Consider the following 18065-nt stretch of genomic DNA (forward strand, 5'->3'; position numbering starts at 1 on the left):
TTTACCAAAATTTGCATCACTAATCTACATGGGTGATGTGAACTAACTTGATTCGTTACCAGAAGGGTTCCTTTTTTTCTCCAAAGTGAGCCATCTGTCCCTGAGTTCACACTCTCCCCATGCACCATAGAGCCTCAAACACAGAGAACAGAACACACAAACACACACAGGTAACACAATGCAGTTGGCCAAAGTATTCTAAAAGTATATAGATGATTTCCAAACTAACTCATCAAGACCCTTCTGGAGATCTGATTGGCTTTGAATTACTTATGCCAAAGCCCTTTCAGCCAATCACAGAGATTGTTACTACAGGGTGACCGATGTCTGCTACTCAGTGTGTGAGAGACAGTATAAAGCCCAAGCCAAAACGTCTCTCTGCTACAATAAACTAACACTATGCTAGAGGCGAATGGGGAAGTCCATAGAGTTACATGACAATTTTACTTTCCAATCAATGCTGTGGATGTCACGGCGTAAAGAGCCATCATTCTCCCCTCACACAGACAGACTGCCACAGAGGCAGGGTTGTCACAGAGAAAATTGATCAGGATCAATGCTGTATTTCACACTCTGAGACACACAGTCATAACACAGTCACAAAAGTGTCACAACACATAGGGTATTATTCATTAGGGTATTAGGGAAAAGCGAAAACAAAGTTGTTTTTTAATCTACTGTACTGATAAAAGCTTCAAGTTTCCCAGTTCTCCTTTAATCCCTTCATCCCGTTTAACCTGCATCCCTACATCCCCCTGTCTTCGATCTCCTTCCCTCCCCTCCCTCCCCCTCTACCCTCCACTCACCGATCTCCTTCCCTAGGCCTGAGTGAAGAATAGCCCCAGCAGAGGACACCACAGCACAGCTCCTGAAGCCCCTCTGGCCCCCCTGTCTGTAGAGCTTCTCCAGGGCCAGGCGCGGTACCAGGCGGGCCCAGCCCAGCGAAGAGAAGGGCTGCTCGGACCCGTCCAGCGTCCTCAGCCGGGCCTGGTCCTTCAGCTCACACAGCAGTTCCCTGGGGCTCTGGGCAGTCCGCCGGCCTCCTTTATAGGCCACGTGGTGCTTGTTGGCGCTCTGGTAGTTCCGCATGGAAAGCTGCAGTTGCGGGGACAGCATCCCAGAGGACACTTTGCCCCGCCAGAGTCGCTGCAGCAGCGGGGAAGACTTGGAGAAGTAGTACTCCTCTAAATCATCCTCTTCTTTTCCTCGCCTCTCCCCCCCATGCCCCCCCACCATGGTCCTCCTCTTGTGGCTGTTGTTTGTCTCTACCCCCTCCTCCTCCTCTTCGTCCTCACGTGAGGACCGGCGCGTGGTGCGGTTGGGCCCCCGGTCGGAGGCGGTCCAGGCAGTTCTCTCACGGCTGCGAGTCACCGTCTGGTCAAAGTGGGAACCCACGTTCTCCGTGCTGAAGGAGGACCAGGCAGCCAGGGTCTGGGGGTCCAGGTAGTCCTGCTGCTGGTGGCTGCCCCCCTCCCTCTCCTGGCTGGTCCCGTAGCTCAGCTCCAGGCCAGGCTCTGGGGTGGTGGAGGTGGAGCTAGGCTCTGAGTCTGGGTAATGGTTAGGGTCGGAGTCGGGGTAGGGGATGGTAAAGGTGGTGTAGGTGGGTTCGGGCCGGGAGCCTATGATGGAGCGGTGCTGCTGGTGGGGGGTGCCTTGGATGGATGCCAGGCGCCGTGTGTCGGGGTGCTGGGAGAGTGAGGAGCTGGCGGAGGTATGTGGCTCGTTGTACACGTAGGTGTCCAGGAAGTAGGAGAGCAGAGCCAGGAAGAGGAGGGCCCACGTCAACATGCCCACCAACAGCAGCCTCCGCCACTGACGCATACTGGACTTCATCTCCTCACACTCTCTCACACACCTATACGCACACCAGGCCAGCTCCAATCAGTAGTCAGAGGCCGGGTCACAGCAGAGAGGACAGCCGGACGGCCTGCAGAGGTGAGAGGTCAAACGTGACAGTTAGTCTTCATCTAAAGTGGACCTGAATGTTTTGACTTTGATTAAAATGATAAATCCCCAGTCTTTTCAGAGGTTTTGGTATTAGTGTGTGTGTGTGTGTGTGTGTGTGTGTGTGTGTATCTTATTGTATTTTCCAAGACTTCCCTCAGCTGGTACCCCTAAATCACCTGGTGCCACTATACAGTGGGGGAAAAAAGTATTTAGTCAGCCACCAATTGTGCAAGTTCTCCCACTTAAAAAGATGAGAGAGGCCTGTAATTTTCATCATAGGTACACGTCAACTATGACAGACAAAATGAGAAAAACAAATCCAGAAAATCACATTGTAGGATGTTTTATGAATTTATTTGCAAATTATGTTGGAAAATAAGTATTTGGTCAATAACAAACGTTTCTCAATACTTTGTTATATACCCTTTGTTGGCAATGACACAGGTCAAACGTTTTCTGTAAATCTTCACAAGGTTTTCACACACTGTTGCTGGTATTTTGGCCCATTCCTCCATGCAGATCTCCTCTAGAGCAGTGATGTTTTGGGGCTGTCGCTGGGCAACACGGACTTTCAACTCCCTCCAAAGATTTTCTATGGGGTTGAGATCTGGAGACTGGCTAGGCCACTCCAGGACCTTGAAATGCTTCTTACGAAGCCACTCCTTCGTTGCCGGGCGGTGTGTTTGGGATCATTGTCATGCTGAAAGACCCAGCCACGTTTCATCTTCAATGCCCTTGCTGATGGAAGGAGGTTTTCACTCAAAATCTCACAATACATGGCCCCATTCATTCTTTCCTTTACACAGATCAGTCGTCCTGGTCCCTTTGCAGAAAAACAGCCCCAAAGCATGATGTTTCCACCCCCATGCTTCACAGTGGGTATGGTGTTCTTTGGATGCAACTCAGCATTCTTTGTCCTCCAAACACGACGAGTTGAGTTTTTACCAAAAAGTTCTATTTTGGTTTCATCTGACCATATGACATTCTCCCAATCCTCTTCTGGATCATCCAAATGCACTCTAGCAAACTTCAGACGGGCCTGGACATGTACTGGCTTAAGCAGGGGGACACGTCTGGCACTGCAGGATTTGAGTCCCTGGCGGCGTAGTGTGTTACTGATGGTAGGCTTTGTTACTTTGGTCCCAGCTCTCTGCAGGTCATTCACTAGGTCCCCCCGTGTGGTTCTGAGATTTTTGCTCACCGTTCCTGTGATCATTTTGACCCCACGGGGTGAGATCTTGCATGGAGCCCCAGATCGAGGGAGATTATCAGTGGTCTTGTATGTCTTCCATTTCCTAATAATTGCTCCCACAGTTGATTTCTTCAAACCAAGCTGCTTACCTATTGCAGATTCAGTCTTCCCAGCCTGGTGCAGGTCTACAATTTTGTTTCTGGTGTCCTTTGACAGCTATTTGGTCTTGGCCATAGTGGAGTTTGGAGTGTGACTGTTTGAGGTTGTGGACAGGTGTCTTTTATATTGATAACAAGTTCAAACAGGTGCCATTAATACAGGTAACGAGTGGAGGACAGAGGAGCCTCTTAAAGAAGAAGTTACAGGTCTGTGAGAGCCAGAAATCTTGCTTGTTTGTAGGTGACCAAATACTTATTTTCCACCATAATTTGCAAATAAATTCATTAAAAATCCTACAATGTGATTTTCTGGATTTATTTTCTCTCAATTTGTCTGTCATAGTTGACGTGTACCTATGATGAAAATTACAGGCCTCTCTCATCTTTTTAAGTGGGAGAACTTGCACAATTGGTGGCTGACTAAATACTTTTTTCCCCCTAGGTATATAATTCTGGCCTCTCAAACCAACGTGGATATTCTGGTAATGTCTGAAACTTGGCTAAATAAGACTGTGCCAGATACTGATGTGTCTCTGGCTGGTTATAATGTTTTTAAATCTGACAGAGTTGGCAGAGTTGGAGGTGTCATCATATTTACAAAAGACACCTTACATTTTATGTATCTCTCACTACCTCTGTCCCTAGCAATATGAATGTCTAGTCCCAAATGTGGGCCTTGGTAATAATGCCCAACTTACGCTAGTGGGAATTTATCATCCTCCCTCTACCTCAACATGTGTTCTTCGGTAATTGTCTGACTTGCTATCTAACTATGCTAAATCTGAATTATACATTTTGGGTGATATTAATCTGGATGAGTTAATGCCAGCTTCTGATAGATTTAGCTCAATGCAGATATCTTTCAGCCTAAGTCAGTTGATAACTGAACCAACCCGCCCCAACTTTAAACACCAAGAAAATCTACTCTTTTAGATATTATTTGGACAAATACCCCTCATAAATATACAGCCAATGGAATTTTTACTAATGAGTTCAGTGACCATTGTCCCGTTGCCTGCATAAGAGATGCAAAGCTACCTAAATCTCGCCCTCACATTATTTCAGAGAAATGAGAGGAATTTCAATTAGCAAAAATTATTGTCTGATCAGGGAATGTCTGAATGGGGGGTTGTTTCAGATATCTCTGACTCGGATCAGGCCCTAATTTGTTTTACTTCTTTGCTCAACTCTATTGCAGATAAGCATGCTCCGTTCTAGAAACTAAGGGTAAGGGATAGAGCTAATCCCTGGTTCATGAACTATCAGAGAAAGGCTGACTGATTCTATGTCTGTCTGACTGGCAGTCCTTCAGATGCTTGAGAAATAAAAGTCTCTCCCCGGTTACGAAATCACGCTATGCCCTCCGACGAACCATCAAACAGCCAAAGCGTCAATACAGGACTAAGACTGAATCCTACTACACCGGCTCTGACGCTCAATGGATGTGGCAGGGCTTGCAAACTATTACAGACTACAAAGGGAAGCACAGCCGCAAGCTGCCCAGTGACACGAGCCTACCAGACGAGCTAAATTACTTCTATGCGTGCTTCGAGGCAAGCAACACCGAAGCATGCATGAAAGCACCAGCTGTTCCGGATGACTGTGTGATCACACTCTCCGTAGACCTTTAAACAGGTCAACATTCACAAGGCCGCAGGGCCAGACAGATTACCAGGACGTGTACTCAGAGCATGCGCTGACTAACTGGCAAGTGTCTTCACTGACATTTACAACCTGTCCCTGACCGAGTCTGTAATACCTACATGTTTCAAGCAGACCACAATAGTCCCTGTGCCCAAGAATGCCATGGTAACCTGCCTAAATGACTACCAACCCGTAGCACTCACGTCTGTAGCCATGAAGTGCTTTGAAAGGCTGGTCATGGCTCACATCAACCCCATCATCCCAGAAACCCTAGACCCACTCCAATTCGCATACCGCCCCAATAGATCCACAGATGACACAATCTTTATTGCACTCCACACTGCCCTTTCCCACCTCGACAAAAGGAACACCTACGTGAGAATGCTGTTAATTGACTACAGCGCAGCGTTCAACACCATAGTGCACTCAGCTGCCTTCCGGAAGGTAGTCATATATCTGAAACAAAACTCCATCCCCTCATTACCCCAGCAGGTTATGACAGCCTCTGGTCCCATAACAGATGCAGTGCATTTGGAAATAATATTCAGACCCCTTGACTTTTTCCAAATTTTGTTACAGCCTTATTCTAAAATTGATTAAACCGTTTTTTTTCTCATCAATCTACACACAATACCCCATAACGACGAAGAAAAAAACAGTTTGTATTATATAAGTATTCAGACCCTTTACTCAGTACTTTGTTGTACCACCTTTGGCAGTGATTACAGGTCTTCCTGGGTATGACGCTTCAAGCTTGGCACACCTATATTTGAGGAATTTATATAATTCTTCCCTGCAGATCCTCTCAAGCTCTGTCAGGTTGGATGCACAGTTATTTTTCAGGTCACTCCAGAGATGTTCGATTGGATTCAAGTCCGGGCTCTGGCTGGGCCATTCAAGAACATTCAGAGACTTGTCCCGAAGCCACTCCTGCGTTCTCTTGGCTGTGCGCTTAGGGTCGTTGTCCTGTTGGAAGGTGAACCTTTGCCCCATTCTGAGGTCCTGAGCGCTCTTGAGCAGGTTTTCATCAAGGATCTCTCTGTACTTTGCTCCGTTCATCTTTCCCTCGATCCTGACTAGTCTCCCAGTCCCTGCCGCTGAAAAACATCCCCACAGCATGATGCTAACACCACCATGCTTCACTGTAGGGATGGTGCTAGGTTTCCTCTAGACGTGACGCTTGGCATTCAGGCAAAATAATTCAATCTTGGTTTCATCAGACCAGAGAATCTTGATTCTCATGGTCTGAGAGTCTTTAGGTGCCTTTTGGCAAACTCTAAGTGGGCTGTCATGTGCCTTTTACTGAGGAGTGGCTTCTGTCTGGTCACTCTACCATAAATACCTGATTGGTGGAGTGCTGCAGAGATGGTTGTCCTTCTGGAAGGTTCTCCCATCTCCACAGAGGAACTCTGGAGCTCTGTCAGAGTGACCATCTGGTTCTTGGTCACCTCCCTGACCAAGGCCCTTCTCCCCCGATTGCTCAGTTTGGCCGGGCGGCCAGCTCTAGGAAGAGTCTTGGTGGTTCCAAACTTCTTCCATTTAAGAATGATAGAGGCCACCGTGTTTTGGTACCCTTCCCCAGCTCTGTGCCGCGACACAATCCTGTCTCGGAGCTCTACGGACAATTCCTTCCACCTCATGGCTAGTCTTTTTTTTTTTATATAAATTTGCAAAAATTGTTAAAAACCTGTTTTCACTTTGTCATTATGGGGTATTTAGAATAAGGCTGTAACATAACAAAATGTGGAAAAAGTCAAGGAGTCTGAATACTTTCCCAATGCACTGTATAAGATGGACATTTATGGTGCTTTTAATATTTAATAAAATAGCTTCTGAAAACTGATTCCAGCAGAGGGAGTCCTTTACTCACCTCGAGACATGTTGCAGAGACCGATAGAGTCCCAGATACACATTCCTCATTTTCATTTCAACCATTTGATATCAATGATGTACTAAGTGCCTTACTGAAGATCGATGTAAAAAAAATATCCACCTGGGGCTGACTCACTTGATCCCTTTTTCCTGCAGCTTTCTGCCCCACTTATTGCAGAATCATTAACCTATATTATTTACTTGCAATTGTTATTGAGGTTCTCTCTAAAATCTGGAAAACGTCACAAGTCCTCCCCTTACACAAAGGCAGAGATCCTTCTGACTTGGATAACTATCGTCCAATTTTCAAGGTAGCTACTGTATCTTGTCTTGCCAAAGTCCCTGGCCAAATCTCAGCTTAGAACTTTAATTTCTCATTCTATTCTTAATGAGCACCAATCTGGTTTTAGACCTGGACATAGCACTGTTTCAGCGGCTACACTTGTCTTAGATGATGCGCTATATTGTTTAGACCAGGGGTGTCAAACGTCCGGCCCACGGGCCGGATCAGGCCCGCAAACGGGTTTAATCCGGCCCGCGAGATGATTTAAAAAAAAAAATAATAATAATAATAATAATAATAATTTTGTAAAGTATAAAAATGCGCTGCAATTTTTCTATTAAATAAACTGCTGTTCCAATTGCGTCCACTGGATGGCGCAATAGCAATTGTGTTAAGCAAGCAAACTGTTTATACCGGGGCAGAGCAAGTAGGTCAAGCACGTGCATTCAATGAGCTACTTTGTTTTGCCCGCGATATTTATTACGGCTTCTACTTTTAACATTATGTGCTTTGGCACCCTCATTGCCCCAATATGTCTCTGTCAAAAAAAGAGAAAAGTGGACGCAGAGTGCAGAGTGTTCCAAGAAAAATTGTCATCCTATTTATGCTGAAAGAATATAACCTTGGTCGCCACTATGTGAGTCTTCATGCCGACAAATATGACAACTTTCAAGGACAGCGGAGATGAGAGAAGGTGAATGAACTGTTGGCGGGTCTGAAGAAACAGCAGTCTGTGTTTACTCACAGCCGAGACATCAGTGACGCTGCAGTGAAAGCTAGCTACCTCATTGCTAATGAAATCGCAGTGGCTTCAAAACCATTTAGTGAGGGTGAATTTGTAAAAACATGCATGATGAAGGCAGTGGAGATTGTGTGCCCTGAAAAGCGGCAGGCTTTTGCAAATATCAGCCTGACAAGAAACAAAGTTGCAGACAGGATTTCCGATCTTTCAGTGGATTTGGACAGCCAGTTGAAGCAAAAAGTAAAGTCATTTATTGCGTTTTCGGTTGCAATTGATGAAAGCACGGACATTACAGATGTTGCACAACTGGCCATTTTCATCCATTTTCATCCGAGTTGATGACACATTGACCGTCACCGAGGAGTTCGTGGAGTTGGTGCCGATGACAGATACAACGACAGCAGCTGATATTTTTACGCACTCGTCGGCGCGCTGGACAGGGTCGGAGTGGACTGGTCCCGCGCTGTCAGCCTGGCTACAGATGGTGCGCCCTCAATGATCGGGAAAAAAGCAGGCGTTGTGATAAAGTTCAGAGAGAAAGTGCAATCTGCAAATGGAGGACGTGATTTTTTGACTTTTCACTGTATTTTGCACCAGGAGGCTTTGTGTTGCAAGTCATTAAAGATGGATAACGTCATGAAGGTGGTCATCCAAACTGTTAATTTCATCCGATCCAGAAGCCTGAATCACCGTCAGTTTGACAGCCTTCTCAGAGAGAAAGACCACATCTATGGCCTGCCATACCACACTGAGGTAAGATGGTTAAACCGAGGTGCTGTGCTGAGGCGTTTCTTTGATTTACGAGAAGAAATTGAACAGTTCATGGAAGAAAAGGGCAAACCAGTGTTAGAATTTCATTCCGCAGAATGGATGCAGGACCTTGGATTTATGGTGGATGTTACAGAGCACCTGAATAACTTGAACAAACAGCTGCAAGGGCGCAACAAAGTTGTCACGCAGTATTATGACAGCATACGTTCTTTCAAGTTGAAGCTGTCATTGTGGGAGACGCAACATGCCGGTGGTGATGCAGCTCACTTCCCCTGTCTGAAAAATGTGTGCGCGACCCAACATGTGGCAGACATGAAGCGGTTCAAAGATAAAATAACGGGACTGTTACGGGAGTTTGAGCAACGCTTTCAGATGTATGTTTATATGTTTTTATGTTGATGTGCTATTGTTTTTAATTGATTTTATTTTATTTGTATATTTAACCTATTCTTGACTCTGTGGTTCTTGCACTTGTTTGGGGAAAAGGATTTCATTATTTTTATCTACATTTCTGCCTGAGAAATGACACCCTGATATAGTTCTGTGATATACTTCTGTGAATCACTGAGGCATTGTGTGTTTGTGTGTTCTTTGTCCTCAGAACTTTCAAATAACTTGAGGTGTTTTATGATTAATAGTGATGTTGTGCTTTTGGACACTGTCCTCAGGCTCCAGCTTTATGTTTATATGTTTTTATGTTGATGTGCTATTGTTTTTAATTGATTTTATTTTATTTGTATATTTAACCTATTCTTGACTCTGTGGTTCTTGCACTTGTTTGGGGAACAGGATTTCATTATTTTTATCTACATTTCTGCCTGAGAAATGACACCCTGATATAGTTCTGTGATCTGTGAAACAGTTCTGTTAATCACTGAGGCATTGTGTGTTTGTGTGTTCTTTGTCCTCAGAACGTTCAAAGAACTTGAGGTGTTTTATGATTAATAGTGATGTTGTGCTTTTGGACACTGTCCTCAGGCTCCAGCTTTATGTTTATATGTTTTTATGTTGATGTGCTATTGTTTTTAATTGATTTTATTTTATTTGTATATTTAACCTATTCTTGACTCTGTGGTTCTTGCACTTGTTTGGGGAACAGGATTTCATTATTTTTATCTACATTTCTGCCTGAGAAATGACACCCTGATATAGTTCTGTGTTCTGTGAAACAGTTCTGTTAATCACTGAGGCATTGTGTGTTTGTGTGTTCTTTTTCGTTAGAATTTTCAAATAAACTTGACGTGTTTTATGATTAATAGTGATGTTGTGCTTGTACTATTTTGGACACACTGTCCTCAGGCTCCAGCTTTATGTTGTATGTTGATCGTATTAAAACAAAGAAAACAATCTGAAGTTGTTGTTTTTAAGTTATATATACCATGATTTTTCCGGTCCGGCCCACTTGGGAATAGATTTTCCTCCATGTGGCCCCTGAGCTAAAATGAGTTTGACACCCCTGCTCTACCCCTTTGCTATGAAGCCCCTAAATAAGATTTGATGCAACTAATTACCTGAATTACCAGAAGTCACATAATTAGTTAAATAAAGTCCACCTGTGTGCAATCTAAGTGTCACTTGATCTGTCACATGATCTCAGTATATATATATACAGTGGGGAAAAAAAGTATTTAGTCAAATCAAATCAAATCAAATTTTATTGGTCACATGCGCCGAATACAACAGGTGCAGACATTACAGTGAAATGCTTACTTACAGCCCTTAACCAACAGTGCATTTATTTTAAACAAAAAAAGTAAGAATAAAACAACAACAAAAAAAGTGTTGAGAAAAAAAGAGCAGAAGTAAAATAAAGTGACAGTAGGGAGGCTATATATACAGTAAAATAAAGTGACAGTAGGGAGGCTATATATACAGGGGGGTACCGTTGCAGAGTCAATGTGCGGGGGCACCGGCTAGTTGAGGTAGTTGAGGTAATATGTACATGTGGGTAGAGTTAAAGTGACTATGCATAAATACTTAACAGAGTAGCAGCAGCGTAAAAAGGATGGGGTGGGGGGGCAGTGCAAATAGTCCGGGTAGCCATGATTAGCTGTTCAGGAGTCTTATGGCTTGGGGGTAGAAGCTGTTGAGAAGTCTTTTGGACCTAGACTTGGCACTCCGGTACCGCTTGCCGTGCGGTAGCAGAGAGAACAGTCTATGACTAGGGTGGCTGGAGTCTTTGACAATTTTGAGGGCCTTCCTCTGACACCGCCTGGTATAGAGGTCCTGGATGGCAGGGAGCTTTGCCCCAGTGATGTACTGGGCCGTACGCACTACCCTCTGTAGTGCCTTGCGGTCAGAGGCCAAGCAGTTGCCATACCAGGCGGTGATGCAACCAGTCAGGATGCTCTCGATGGTGCAGCTGTAGAATTTTTTGAGGATCTGAGGACCCATGCCAAATCTTTTTAGTCTCCTGAGGGGGAATAGGCTTTGTCGTGCCCTCTTCACGACTGTCTTGGTGTGTTTGGACCATGATAGTTCGTTGGTGATGTGGACACCAAGGAACTTGAAGCTCTCAACCTGTTCCACTACAGCCCCGTCGATGAGAATGGGGGCGTGCTCAGTCCTCTTTTTTTTCCTGTAGTCCACAATCATCTCCTTTGTCTTGGTCACGTTGAGGGAGAGGTTGTTGTCCTGGCACCACACGGCCAGATCTCTGACCTCCTCCCTATAGGCTGTCTCTTCGTTGTCGGTGATCAGGCCTACCACTGTTGTGTCGTCGGCAAACTTAATGATGGTGTTGGAGTCGTGCCTGGCCATGCAGTCATGGGTGAACAGAGAGTACAGGAGGGGGACTGAGCACGCACCCCTGAGGGGCCCCCGTGTTGAGGATCAGTGTGGCAGATGTGTTGTTACCTACCCTTACCACCTGGGGGTGGCCCGTCAGGAAGTCCAGGATCCAGTTGCAGAGGGAGGTGTTTAGTCCCAGGATCCTTAGCTTAGTGATGAGCTTAGAGGGCACTATGGTGTTGAATGCTGAGCTGTAGTCAATGAATAGCATTCTCACGTAGGTGTTCCTCTTGTCCAGGTGGGAAAGGGCAGTGTGGAGTGCGATAGAGATTGCATCATCTGTGGATCTGTTGGGGCGGTATGCAAATTGGAGTGGGTCTAGGGTTTCTGGGATTATGCTGTTGATGTGAGCCATGACCAGTCTTTCAAAGCACTTCATGGCTACAGACGTCAGTGCTACGGGTCGGTAGTCATTTAGGCAGGTTATCTTAGAGTTCTTGGGCACGGGGACTATGGTGGTCTGCTTGAAACATGTTGGTATTACAGACTCAGTCAGGGACATGTTGAAAATGTCAGTGAAGACACTTGCCAGTTGGTCAGCACATGCTCGGAGTACACGTCCTGGTAATCCGTCTGGCCCTGCGGCCTTGTGAATGTTGACCTGCTTAAAAGTCTTACTCACATCGGCTACGGAGAGCGTGATCACATAGTCGTCCGGAACAGCTGGTGCTCTCATGCATGCTTCAGTGTTGCTTGCCTCGAAGCGAGCATAGAAGTGGTTTAGCTCGTCTGGTAGGCTTGTGTCACTGGGCAGCTCGCGGCTGTGCTTCCCTTTGTAGTCTGTAATAGTTTTCAAGCCCTGCCACATCCGACGAGCGTCAGAGCCAGTGTAGTATGATTCAATCTTAGACCTGTATTGACTCTTTGCCTGTTTGATGGTTCGTCGGAGGTCATAGCGGGATTTCTTATAAGCGTCCGGGTTAGAGTCCCGTTCCTTGAAAGCGGCAGCTCTACCCTTTAGCTCAGTGCGGATGTTTCCTGTAATCCATGGCTTCTGGTTGGGTTATGTACGTACGGTCACTGTGGGGACGAGCATCATCGATGCACTTATTGATGAAGCCAGTGACTGATGTGGTGTACTCCTCAATGCTGTCTGAAGAATCCCGGAACATGTTCCAGTCTGTGCTAGCAAAACAGTCCTGTAGCTTAGTATCTGCGTCATCTGACCACTTTTTTATTAACCGAATCACTGGTGCTTCCTGCTTCAGTTTTTGCTTATAAGCAGGAATCAGGAGGATAGAGTTATGGTCAGATTTGCCAAATGGAGGGCGAGGGAGAGCTTTGTATGCGTCTCTGTGTGTGGAGTAAAGGTGGTCTAGAGTTTTTTTCCCTCTGGTTGCACATTTAACATGCTGGTAGAAATTAGGTAGAACGGATTTAAGTTTCCCTGCATTAAAGTCCCCGGCTACTAGGAGCGCTGCATCTGGATGAGCGTTTTCCTGTTGATTAATGGCCTTGTACAACTCATTCAGTGCAATCTTAATGCCAGCATTGGTTTGTGGTGGTAAATAGACAGCTATGAAAAATATAGATGAAAACTCTCTTGGTAAATAGTGTGGTCTACAGCTTATCATAAGATACTCTACCTCAGGCGAGCAAAACCTCGAGACTTCCTTAGTATTTGATTTTGTGCACCAGCTGTTGTTTACAAATATACAGAGACCGCCACCCCTTGTCTTACCAGAGTCAGACGTTCTGTCCTGCCGATGTAGCGTATAGCCTGCTAGCTGAATGTTATCATTGTTGTCGTTCAGCCACGACTCCGTGAAACATAAGATATTACAGTTTTTAATGTCCCGTTGGTAGGATAACCGTAATCTTAAATCGTCAATTTTATTCTCAAAAGATTGAACGTTGGCTAATAGGATTGATGGGAGAGGCAGTTTACTCGCTCGCCGTCGGATCCTTACAAGGCACCCGGATCTGCGTCCGCGATATCTCCGTCTCTTCCTCACGCGAATGACGGGGATCTGGGCCTTGTCGGGTGTCTGTAGGATATCCTTCGCGAACGCCTCGTTGAAGAAAAAATCTTCGTCCAATGCGAGGTGAGTAATCGCTGTCCTGATATCCATAAGCTCTCTTTGGTTATAAGAGACGATGGCAGAAACATTATGTACAAAATAAATTACAAATAACGCGGAAAAACACACATAATAGTACAATTGGTTAGAGGGCTGTAAAACGGCAGCCATCTTCTCCGGCGCTGTTCATAGGAGGGACCACCAATTGCGCAAGTTCTCCCACTTAAAAAGATGAGAGAGGCCTGTAATTTTCATCATAGGTACACGTCAACTATGACAGACAAATTGAGAAGAAAAAAATCCAGAAAATGACATTGTAGGATGTTTTATGAATTTATTTGCAATTATGGTGGAAAATAAGTATTTGGTCACCTACAAACAAGCAAGATTTCTGGCTCTCACAGACCTGTAACTTCTTCTTTAAGAGGCTCCTTTGTCCTCCACTCGTTACCTGTATTAATGGCATTTGTTTGAACTTGTTATCAGTATAAAAGACACCTGTCCACAACCTCAAACAGTCACACTCCAAACTCCACTATGGCCAAGACCAAAGAGCTGTCAAAGGACACCAGAAACAAAATTGTAGACCTGCACCAGGCTGGGAAGACTGAATCTGCAATAGGTAAGCAGCTTGGTTTGAAGAAATCAACTGTGGGAGCAATTATTAGGAAATGGAAGACATACAAGACCACTGATAATCTCCCTCGATCTGGGGCTCCACGCAAGATCTCACCCCGTAGGGTCAAAATGATCACAAGAACGGTGAGCAAAAATCCCAGAACCACACGGGGGGACATAGTGACCTGCAGAGAGCTGGGACCAAAGTAACAAAGCCTACCATCAGTAACACACTACGCCGCCAGGGACTCAAATCCTGCAGTGCCAGACGTGTCCCCCTGCTTAAGCCAGTACATGTCCAGGCCTGTCTGAAGTTTGCTAGAGTGCATTTGGATGATCCAGAAGAGGATTGGGAGAATGTCATATGGTCAGATGAAACCAAAATATAACTTTTTGGTAAAAACTCAACTCGTCATGTTTGGAGGACAAAGAATGCTGAGTTGCATCCAAAGAACACCATACCTACTGTGAAGCATGGGGGTGGAAACATCATGCTTTGGGGCTGTGTTTCTGCAAAGGGACCAGGACGACTGATCCGTGTAAAGGAAAGAATGAATGGGGCCATGTATCGTGAGATTTTGAGTGAAAACCTCCTTCCATCAGCAAGGGCATTGAAGATGAAACGTGGCTGGGTCTTTCAGCATGACAATGATCCCAAACACACCGCCCGGGCAACGAAGGAATGGCTTCGTAAGAAGCATTTCAAGGTCCTGGAGTGGCCTAGCCAGTCTCCAGATCTCTACCCCATAGAAAATCTTTGGAGGGGAGTTGAAAGTCCGTGTTGCCCAGCGACAGCCCCAAAACATCACTGCTCTAGAGGAGATCTGCATGGAGGAATGGGCCAAAATACCAGCAACAGTGTGTGAAAACCTTGTGAAGACTTACAGAAAACGTTTGACCTGTGTCATTGCCAACAAAGGGTATATAACAAAGTATTGAGAAACGTTTGTTATTGGCCAAATACTTATTTTCCACCATAATTTGCAAATAAATTCATAAAAAATCCTACAATGTGATTTTCTGGAGAAAAAAAATCTCATTTTGTCTGTCATAGTTGACGTGTCCCTATGATGACAATTACAGGCCTCTCTCATCTTTTTAAGTGGGAGAACTTGCACAATTGGTGGCTGACTAAATACTTTTTTTCCCCCCACTGTGTATATATATATATATATATATATATATATATATATATATATATATATATATATATATATATATATATATATACACACACACATACATACACCTGTTCTGAAAGGCCCCAGAGTCTGCAAAACCACTAAGCAAGGGGCACCACCAAGCAAGCGGCACCATGAAGACCAAGGAGCTCTCCAAACAGGTCAGGGACAAAGTTGTGGAGAGGTACAGATCAGGGTTGGGTTATAAAACAATATCCCACACTTTCAACATCCCACGGAGCACCATTAAATCCATTATTAAAAAATGGAAAGAATATGGCACCACAACAAATCTGCCAAGAGAGGGCCGCCCACCAAAACTCACGGACCAGGCAAGGAGGGCATTAATCAGAGAGGCAACAAAGAGACCAAAGCTAACCCTGAAGGAGCTGCAAAGCTCCACAGCGGAGATTGGAGAATCTGTCCATAGGACCACTTTAAGCCGTACACTCCACAGAGCTGGGCTTTACGGAAGAGTGGCCAGAAAAAAGCCATTGCTTAAAGATAAAAATATGCAAACACGTTTGCTGTTCGCCAAAAGGCATGTAGGAGACTACCTAAACATATGGAAGAAGGTACTCTGGTCAGATAAGACTAAAATTGAGCTTTTTGGCCATCAAGGTATATGCTATGTCTGGCGCAAACCCAACACCTCTCATCACCCCGAGAACACCATCCCCACAGTGAAGCATGGTTGTGGCAGCATCATGCTGTGAGGATGTTTTTCATTGGCAGGGACTGGGAAACTGGTCAGAATTGAAGGAATGATGGATGGCACTAAATACAGGGAAATTCTTGAGGGAAACCTGTTTCAGTCTTCCAGAGATTTGAGACTGGGACGGAGGTTCACCTTCCAGCAGGACAATGACCCTAAGCATACTGCTAAATCAACACTCGAGTGGTTTAAGGGGAAACATTTAAATGTCTTGGAATGGCCTAGTCAAAGCCCAGACCTCAATCCAATTGAGAATCTGTGGTATGACTTAAAGATTGCAGTACACCAGCGGAACCCATCCAACTTGAAGGAGCTGGAGCAGTTTTGCCTTGAAGAATGGGCAAAAATCCCAGTGGCTAGATGTGCAAAGCTTATATAGAGACATACCCCAAGACACTTGCAGCTGTAATTGCTGCAAAAGGTGGCTCTACAAAGTGTTGTCTTTGGGGGTGGGGTGAATAGTTATGCATGCTCAAGTTTCTTTGTCTTATTATTTTGCATCTTCAAAGTTGTGTAAATCAAATGATACAAACCCCCCAAAAATCAATTTTAATTCCAGGTTGCAAGGCAACAAAATAGGAAAAATGCCAAGGGTGAATACTTTCGCAAGCCACTGCATTTACTGGGCTACTGTGAAGTGGGTCCAGTTAAATGAGCGATGGAACGAATGGTAGCCTATTCTAACTTGTTGTAGGCCTATAGGCTATTTCACGAGTATGAAACTAACACAGTCAGAAAATGTGAGGAATTTATTCTGCAATGATCATGGAAACTAAATAGATAATAGGAAACATGCCTATTTCTAATTATTTTAGAATGAAAAGATAAAATAAATAGATTTTCGCTCTTCTCACTAAATTATTGCATCTTGTTATTATAGTTAGCTACCTGTTCTTTTGTTATGAATAAGAGTGTCGTCATATATTCCTGCACAAGGCTACTTCTAGTTTCTTGCAATGCAAGACTTCAACCACTAGAAACTGTGCGGCAGGATAAGCACCTTCACTTTTTATAAATGCCCATTTTTGCGTGAAAACTGGCTCAGGCATGTTTTGGGGCATATTTTGTGCATACGCAACATTTATAAATGAGGCCTCAGAGCTCTATCAATAACTCAAACACATCACTTCCTCAAAACAACTACAGTGTATGTTTTGTAGTAAAGGTTTCTCTTGAACTTCTGCTAACTCTAACGGCCTAACCCGTTCACAGGCTGTATTCTCTTTAACACTATGTTGGATATTTAGCTGTACAGTATACTATGGATGATCTGACTATGATGTGAAATTATGTTACAATACGCAAGCACAAGCACAAGCACACACACACACACACACATACACATACACAGAGTAATAATAAATAAACCATTAAATTGTTTGACACTTCAACTGCACGGTTCTATTAATATGTTTTGGGCCTGTATTGTTGGAACACATCTCTGGAGACGGGGAAACTATGAGAGGGCAGGAAACGCCTTCTCTCCTAATTATGGTTCTCCGGCCCTGAGGGCTGACCATGCAGTGGCCAAGCCCAGGGAAGCAGCTGTCTCAGGGAGCCCCTGTGGTTGTCCAGACCTCCCACACCAGGCCACACAGGGAACCCTGGGCTACACTGAGTCAGAACTGGGATGAGGCCCAAGGGAGGACAGATAGAGGAAAAGGTACACACACCCTGGAATATGAAATACAAGGAACCAAAACAATTATTGTATATATACACTGTATATATGAGAGTGAGAGAGAGACAGAGAGACAGAGAGACAGAGAGAGAGAGAGAGAGAGAGAGAGAGAGAGAGAGAGAGAGAGAGAGAGAGAGAGAGAGAGAAGAGAACACTCATTCACAAAATACAAGGAAAGAAAAAAATAGTATGAATACACTGCATGGTATGTGGACACCTGCTGGTCGAACATCTCATTCCAAAATCATGGGCATTAATATGCTTCTATAACAGCCTCCACTCTTCTGGGAATGCTTTCCACTAGATGTTTGAACATTGATGCGGGGACTTGCTTCCATTCAGCCACAAGAGCATTTGTGAGGTCGGGCACTGATGTTGGGCGATTAGGCCTGGCTTGCAGTCGGCGTTCCAAGTCATCCCAAAAGGTGTTCGATGGGGTTGAGGGCTCTG

At 44.8% G+C, this 18065-nt stretch overlaps 1 protein-coding gene across 4 annotated transcripts in view; it reads right to left on the bottom strand.

Annotated features, from left to right (window-relative positions):
• LOC121536555 (beta-galactoside alpha-2,6-sialyltransferase 2) overlaps window positions 1–18065 on the bottom strand; it is an 85249-nt gene that overhangs the window by 20611 nt on the left and 46573 nt on the right. For all 4 annotated transcript variants that reach the window (XR_005994880.1, XM_041843926.1, XM_041843928.1 and 1 more), the window contains exon 2: window positions 807–1927. Coding sequence is in view for 3 of the 4 variants with exons in the window: in XM_041843926.1 (XP_041699860.1) it covers window positions 807–1833 (1027 nt within the window). In the remaining variant the exon portion in view is untranslated. The remainder of the gene's footprint in view (window positions 1–806; window positions 1928–18065) is intronic.

This window comes from Coregonus clupeaformis, chromosome 23, assembly GCF_020615455.1.
Source record: "Coregonus clupeaformis isolate EN_2021a chromosome 23, ASM2061545v1, whole genome shotgun sequence".
Taxonomy (NCBI): domain Eukaryota; kingdom Metazoa; phylum Chordata; class Actinopteri; order Salmoniformes; family Salmonidae; genus Coregonus; species Coregonus clupeaformis.